We start from the raw sequence: 8,520 nt of genomic DNA on the forward strand, positions 1-8,520 counted from the left end.
ATGACAAAACCTTGTCGAAACGTTGTACATTTGCTGTTATGTTAAACTTATATTAAAGTTTTTCTTCATTACCCATTCAAGCCGTCTCCAGCCATTATTAAAACTATTACCAATTCCTAGAATTAAATGCAGCTGATGATTAGGCTAGAGGTTTGCTTTGAGCTACCCTACAAGTTCACTGAGTTAATATTGCATGATCATAAACATTAAATTATTTCAATATTAAAAACAAATATCATTTATCTTAAAGGGAATTAATTTAATGTAAAGTTATAACAAAATAAATTTACTGCTTTACATTTATAGCGTAAAGAATATGCAATTGTATAAATCATTTTTCTGTCGTTCATATGACGTTTTTCTTAATCTCGTTTACAGCTTCTTGCTTTAGAGTTTTTGAAGTCACTACCCTGAGAAAGGCTATTCTTTACACCATACGCGTGTTTGTTATACTATCTATTTGCAGAAATGTGAACTGTCGTTTCAAACCCTGGTATATGAAAAGAAAGAGGCGACGCAAGACATTTTTCGAATCTCTTCAGAATCACTTCTTGTCTGGTGACGTTTGACGTCAGGGGTTTCCGCGTATATCATTGATGACTGAGGTAGTTTTATGGGCTAGCCTAAATATTTCGAGATTGCGTTTTCATGTTGTGTCGTGGCTTTATTGTGTGGATTAAAGTGCAAAATTGACTTGCTAATCATGGAAACTAGTACAATATTAGACGAAAAATCAGTAGTTGGTCAGGTATGTTCTTTGTAGTTTGAAAGAATTAACTTAGGAATTTTTTAGGGTAGGGTAAAGTTAAGCCTTAACAATTGACTTGAAAAGTTCAGCATTAACATAGCTTTGAGTTTGATTCGGCTTGACTGTATGGGAATGGCATTGTTATACTAACACTAGTAATACTAATAGTGTTATTGTTGGGAATATTGAATGAAATTATAAAAACGAAGATTTACTATTGTACATAGTTTAGATTCGGAGATAAGACTAATAGTAATATTAATAAAAAAGTTACTCAAGTAATTCTCTAATTGTGATTTGTACACGTAATTGTAAAATGTAACTTCTATTAGTACTTACTACTATAGTATAGACATGTATAATTATTAATAAAGTAGAACTAATAGTAATAATATTTATTTTGTATTTTACTAGAACTTGGAAATTAACAACATAGTAGTAATGTTACTGTTTAATGAAAATCAACTTAAACCACAGTAATAACAAAATGTAACTTGTAAGCCTTGACTAAACAGTGAATGCTAGGCCTAACACTAGCAGTATGCCGTTTGTGGGTATTGATGTGAATTCAATTTAATGTAATTTAAATACATTACAAAAAAAAAACAGAATTAATTTTAAGCCATTGAGGTCACAGCTCACTTTCATACAAATAAAAAAAAGCTCCTATTCCCCCCAAAAATTAAACCAGTTTTAAATGTGGCCTAGAACATCAATGTAATTATCACATTTTACTTTGGTGTCAATCAGAATTGAATATAAATTCAATTTTAGCTGCATATAGCTAACCATCAGTCAAACCATTAAAAAATGCATTAGTTGGAAAAGTTTATGAAAATCTAATGAAAGATGCTTTTGCAAAGCCATTTAACAAAGCTACCTTATCTCTTGAAAATCAGCAAAATAAACAGAAACTATCAAATTGCCAATTGGTATTGCTTATGGCAGTGGTTCCCAAGCTCATTATTCATTCATTTTTATGAACCTAAATGAAATTTTTTGACATGTACATGGATAGTGTAGTATTAACATAAATACCAGTTACTTGTGACAGTGCATAGTTATTTCTTAGCTATAATATATTTAAAAACATTTTTGTACACTAGACAAAAGGTACCTTTCATCAGTACACCTTAAAAACATGAACAGCTGTTATTACCATGGGTGTGATCGGCGTAAACTTTAAAAGTTGTTGATTAGCAACTTCATTCCAGTTTCATCTGTAATAATAAACACTGACGTGTTATATATGTAGGTATTTCTGTGGATTGTAATCTGTGGAAAGTAATTTAAAAAAAAAGAAAGTTAAAACTCCTATTCAAGTATAAATAAAAGATTAATGAAGGTGAAATTAATGAACACAGTGATAATCTTGAAAGGCTCCTTAAGTTAATAAATGGCTAGCTTGTTGTATTTGTATAAGTTTTACTTTTTATCAGAATTTAGGTTGTTCTTAATGGACATTTCTCAGTAGGTTTTGAAAGATAAACATGAGTATAACTAATCATGGCCTTACATTTTAATTATTAAATGTTTTTTTTCTTTATTTCTTGCATCAGGTACCAATGACTGTCCTATATGAAAATTCCATGCGTGAAGAACCTTCCCCAGAATACCTACAAGAAAAAGAAATGTGTTGTAGATATTTTGAAAAGTGGAATGAAAATAGTCAAGTGGAATTTGTTGAACTATTACTCTCAAAAATGTCACATTATCAACACAGTCATGTTAGCTGTTATCTTCGGCCTATGTTGAAGAGGGACTTTATCACGCTATTACCAAGTAAGTATATGTAACAAACTTACCTTTAGATAACACAAAAGAACAAGAAAAAATCTTATCTTTTTTTTTGTGTGGAATATCGTTGCTTTTCTTACACAAAAAGTAAGTTTTTTTTCAAATTTTTATACCTTAAGTACATAATTTTACACTTGTTAATAATACAGGAAGTAATTTTTTATTTCTTTTTGATATGTTCTTACTTGTGCAATAAGACTGTCAAGATTCTTTTTGCTTGAATTAACTCTTATCCAGCAGATTTTTAGTATCATCAGTGAATTTAGAAACATTAATGTCCAAGGCACTGATATAAATAATGAACAACAAAGGCTGTAAAAGAGATCCCAATTTCATGATAAAAACAGTCCACTAATTCCATGAGCTTCTAATTCACAATTTGGTGAGGCTTCTTTTCAGAAGCTTTCAAACCTTTCAAAAAGGTGGCAACCTTAATAAAAGATTTGAACAACTTGTTAAGGCAAGAACACTTTTTTAAAGCCATGCAGGGAATTGTAAGTTGAGTGAAAACATTCCAAGTACTTTATAATAATATTAATATACTTTTTTAACTCTTTAAATGTTTTGCATTTTCTGTCAGAATTATTTTATGATTTCCTAATAATTATTACCATACCTTATAAAACTTCAATTTTCTTAATCTTGTTTTTCCCTTCAGCAACAGGGGTACCCATATGTAACATTGTTGAGTAAATAGCCTCAAACCTCTCCCCATTGAACATTTGGTGTCACTGTCCAATGGGTAAATTGGGATTTGTGGCCGAATGCTAGCAGCGTCCTCCTGGGTTTAAGGAGATAATAGTCCCTGAAAATATATTATTACAGTGAAATATTCCTGTCAGTCGTTGTTGGAAAAATAGTTAGCTTTCATAGTTGGAGTTGTTATAGTTTCATAAATCATCATTTTACTCTGGATTTCTCAGTACATTGTTTGACAGTCAGGTTCTTTCTACTTAAGTTTCTGGATTTTGAACTCTGTGAGAAATGCATAGTGATTTCATGTCTGACTGGGCAAGTCTTTCTATTTTTCAGACTGTTCTGTAGATTTATTTCATTCAGTGTGGAAAATGCAATTGTAATGTGTGTTGGCTTTCAGCTAATGAGTACAGGACATTCATAAAAATTCATAAAATTTTAAACATGCAGAAAGGAGCTTATTAACCTATCAAGAATGTCCCTTCCAGCTCCAAACTATAACCACCCCTTACTACTCATGTATTCATCCAATCTTTTCTTGAACTCAATTAACTTTTCTGCCTCCACCACCATTGAAGGTAGCTCATTGTAAAAGCCATCCACTCTATTTGAAGAGTAATACTGTTTAAACTGCAGACTACTCCTATGCTGCCAAAATTTGAATTTATGACCCCTTGTCATATTATTTTCACTGCTAAACACGTTTGGTGGATCTATATTATTAATACCATTAATAATCTTAAACACTTCAATCAAAATGCATTTTCCCCTCCAGATAAAACAAGTTTAGAGATTTTGGTGTCTCCTCATAGGACAATCCCACCATCCAAGGTATTATCCTAGTGGCTCTTTGCTGAACCTTCTCCAACAATTCAATGCCCTTCTTGAGGAAGGGAGCCCAAAACTGTACACAGTGATCTAAATCAGGACTTACAAGTGATCTGTACAGTGAAACAATAATATTCCTTGTCTTGTAGTTAATATTTCTATAGATGCTACCCAAAATCCTATTACCCTATTGCTAGCTACAATGCACTGTTTAGATGACTTAAGTGATTTTTCAATCACAACACCAAGATTTTGTTTTCTTCAACCAAACTATTTAATGTATTCCCATTTAAATTGGAACAATAATTTGAATTGTGAAAACCTACATGCATCACCTTACATTTTGGATAGTTAAACATCATCTGCCACGTATTGGCCTAATCATCCTTGTAAGTCTGCAGCATCTTTGATACAGTTAGCCACCCCAAAAATCTAATGTCATCTGCAAACTTCAAATTTTTTAGTCATTCCAGAGTCAATATCATTAATATAAATCACAAAGAGCAGAGGACCCAGCACAGAGCCCTGAGGCACATCGCTTGTTACTGTGATTCAGTCAGATCTAACTCCTTTTATTACTCCTCTCTGCTTTCTACTCGCCAGCAAATTTTCTATCCAATTTAATAACATTTTCCCCCCCACACCCACAGATTTAATTTTTGTAACAAGTCTTTTGTGAGGCACGTTATCAAATGCTTTCTGAAAATCAATGTAAACCAAATCCACAATATTTCATTCATCAACTCTTGTAGTAACATCCTCAAAGAATGTCAGAAGATTTGTTAAACAAGACTTGCCCTAAGTGAAACCATGCTGACTGTGCAATGCATCTTTAAACACACTCTCCAAAACCTTTCCTACTACTGATATAAGACTAACTGGCCTATAATTGCCTGGACAATGTATATCATATAAATACTTTACTAATATTAGCCAACTTCCAATCTTCTAATACTCTTCCACTACTCAGTGATCTTTAAAAAATATTAGATAGCAGTTCACAAATAAAATCTTTAAGTTCCTTTAAAACTCTAGGATAAAAGTTGTCTGGTCCAGGGAGTTTATTAATTTTTAAGTTTCCCAACATTTCTCTTACAATTTTAGAACTTAAAATGATATCTTTTACATCAATATTTTCCCCATACATTAAGTGCAGTGGTTGAGGTATAATACTTGTATTTTCCTTCATAAAAACTGAAGAGAATATGTAATATAATAAGTTTACTATCTCATAATCTGCTTCCCACTATCATTTTTAAGAAGCCTAATCCCCATCCTAACATTTTGCTTACCCATCATATACCTAAAGAATTCCTTAATGTTTGATTTAACTGTCTCAGCCAACCCTCTTTCGTATACAGTTTTTGCTATTTTAATTTCCTTTTTAACCAGCTCTCTTGATTTGCTATAGTACTCCAAGTTCTTATTATTACCAGTAAGTTTGTTTCTTGAATTTATTATGTTTATTCCTAATATGATCTCTTAAACCTTTGCTAGATCATACTGGCTTTTTCCACTTCATTGACATTTTTTTCTGTAGGGAATATGTATGTTCTGTATGCATTTCAATTTTTCCCTAAATGCTTCCTACATCTGTTCAAGATCCTCTCGCTACTCTTTAGTCCAATCTAGAGAAACCAGATCATGTCTCATTCTGTAGCAAAATTGGTTTTCCTGAAATTTGAATCAGGGTATTATTATTATTCTTCAGTTCTACATGTAGTAAAATCCCAATCCTAATAGTGCAATGGTTGCTTGTATTCAAATGTTCACCAACCACAACTGTGTCTATCATATTTAAATCGATTGCAAATATTAAATCTAATATAGCTTCCTCTCTTGTAGGTTCCATCACCGATTGGTGTAATAAAGTATCATGAACAATTTCCAAAAACCTATACCCCTCACTGTCAGACTTAATTTTCCCAATCAATACCCCTGAATACTAAACCTCCCATACTAACAACATCTTTTTCAGCTAACATTCTGATCTCGTTATACAGTTTCTCATTAACTTCCACATTCTGACCTTGTGGTCTATAACAAATCCCAATTACAAGTTGATGCATGATTTTAACTTGAAATACTAGGGGTAATGTAAGAAGTGCCTGAATTCCTTCAACACCTCAAGTATTGCCAAGTTGGCTTTGAAAGGTCAAATTAATGGCAAATGTATGTTGAAAATATTTTCACCAAAGTTTCAGAGAAAAGTAGTATGAAGATTAGAGAATATCTTTGTTTTGTTAAAAGTTGAAGGAAGAAAGTGTCAAACTTGGTTGTTTAATCCCACCTGGACTGGTGAACAGCTTTCAGGTGACGAGTTTCTTTAGATGTTCTTTTTGTTTCAGAAAATGTTTTTATTTGAAATTAAATTTTTTTTCAAAAGCTATGGAAATTTTTCTCATTAAAGGATATCAGGTAAGCCTAATTAGGTTTAGAGAGTATAGTAGGTGATAGCAAAATACACCAGTGACTCAAATTCTTTTTTATTGAATACTATTGTTAAATTTATCATATTTAAGTAATGTAGATAAGTACAATAATTCATGATTTATTTAAAAAGAGACTATATTTTTTAGGTATAAATTGATGTTTACCAAGAATATTGTTAGCAAAAGCATTGTTGTATCCTAACCTCCCACTACCCCCACCCCAACCTGGAAAGCAATAAGTATGTTTTTTTTTTTTTATAAGTGAATAAACCTAGGCCTATTTTCACATTGTATGTGTGCTCCGGAATTTAAACATGACTAAGTTTTTATGTTCCGTGAAAACCATTGTATCTTATTATTCATACAAAAAAGTATGTGGTGACGTGTGTGACTCCTCTTTGCTTAATATAGGTTAGCACTTTAAAGTATGTTTTTTCTAACTGGTTTTATTTAGGTCTAGTATTAGCTTTTAGGACACATGTTATTCGTGTATCAATTAAAATGCAACTTTCATGTAAATTATAGTTGATTGAAATGTACATAAAAACTTTATAATGTCTGACAAAAGAAAGTAGCTTTTGTAGAACAGTAAAAGATAAATTTGAACTTGTTAGAATATTAGTCTCAAAATAAATAATATTAAAGATATTAATACCAAAAGGAGTATTATTCTTATGAGAATGAGTAACTGTCACTCTTTTCAAACCGAAGTAACTTCAGCACTTTTGTTTTCAAACTAAAAAATTGTGAATATTTTACACTAATTCATTAATTATGTCAGTCATAAATAAAGTTATTAGTGAACTGTTGTTTGAATGCCATGGGGAGTAGTGTATTACGGTGTGAAAAAATGTATTTTATAACATTTACTAACAGGTATTTCAGGTTTAAGCCCTGTCATGGCAGCATGGATTGTTATAGGAATATGTTCTGGGAATTTGCAGTCTTGAAGTTCCTAGAAACCTTTTTTAAAGAAGTATGAATCCAACTCAGATTAGCAGACCTGTGGTTCTCTCCCCCCCTCCCCCATTTATTTTTCCTCTTAAATATGGTGAACTTCTACAACACTGAGTCTAACAAGAATAACATTTAAAGCCTCCCTTTTGAAGGGTCTTCAAAGGTATTGAAGATAAATTTCATCAGATCTAAAGCATTCAAGGAGTTTCCAGAACTTTTTTCATCTTTAATAGGGTTTTAAGAAAAAAAATCATTTTTAACTTGGTCTACACAAGGTTTCTCTGTCATGAGCAAAATAATTGATTTTTTTTAACATTTGAACCATGGTATCGTCCTTCCTAGGTTTCCTTTCAAATTAAATTACTAATGTTATTTTAACTATTTATTATATCCCTCATTGTGTAAGGGATACCATTGACCCAAAGATCCAGGAACTATATTGTAAGAATTCACTTATGAGTCACAAAAGGTTAAGTTTTATAAAAGTACCACTTTGTGATAGATTCACTAATTTGTTGGATGGGCTACACTGCAGTAGCCTTAAGGACTACACTAAGTGAAATTAACAAACACCAGGTTATCAAAACTAATATCTACAAAACAGTTCTTTTTTTCATGTTAACACTTAAATCAGTTAAAACACTTGTATATTGAAAACAGAATTACAGTGTTTTGTCTCCAACCATGGAGCTATATTTTGCTAACCTTTCTTGTAAAATGTTAGCCTAAAGCCTGAAAATTGTCATAAAAATTATGATACTCATTTTTTTCATGAGCCGAATTAGATTTGAGCTGTGTCTCCTAACCAGTCAAAAAGCAGAAAAACAACACCCCAACATTCAGGACCTCTCTTCAACCAATAAGGGTAAAATAATAACCCTCATAATTTTAATAGACAATATTATAAAAGACAAGTTTAAGAAGTCTGGGTAATTAAGCCACTAATGTGTATTGAAATCTATGGCACGTTTTTAACCATTTGATTCTAATGAAATTGTTTTAACCTTTTGTGTTTTAAACTTAATTTGACTGGTGTGTGTCAGTAACTCTTTCAGCATGGGC

The 8,520-nt window shown here is 31.6% G+C and overlaps 1 protein-coding gene across 2 annotated transcripts in view; it reads left to right on the forward strand.

The window, feature by feature from the left end:
- The first annotated feature begins 416 nt into the window (after positions 1-416).
- Positions 417-8,520, forward strand: part of LOC106469564 (F-box/WD repeat-containing protein 1A-like) — a 46,497-nt gene continuing 38,393 nt past the window's right edge. The window contains exons 1-2 of one of the 2 annotated variants that reach the window (XM_022398116.1): positions 417-748; positions 2,308-2,530. In XM_022398116.1, the coding sequence (XP_022253824.1) occupies positions 704-748; positions 2,308-2,530 (268 nt within the window). In that variant the 5' untranslated portion in view covers positions 417-703. The remainder of the gene's footprint in view (positions 749-2,307; positions 2,531-8,520) is intronic. The other variant, XM_013930065.2, reaches the window with a different exon arrangement.

Source organism: Limulus polyphemus, unplaced genomic scaffold (assembly GCF_000517525.1).
Source record: "Limulus polyphemus unplaced genomic scaffold, Limulus_polyphemus-2.1.2 Scaffold3548, whole genome shotgun sequence".
Lineage (NCBI taxonomy): Eukaryota > Metazoa > Arthropoda > Merostomata > Xiphosura > Limulidae > Limulus > Limulus polyphemus.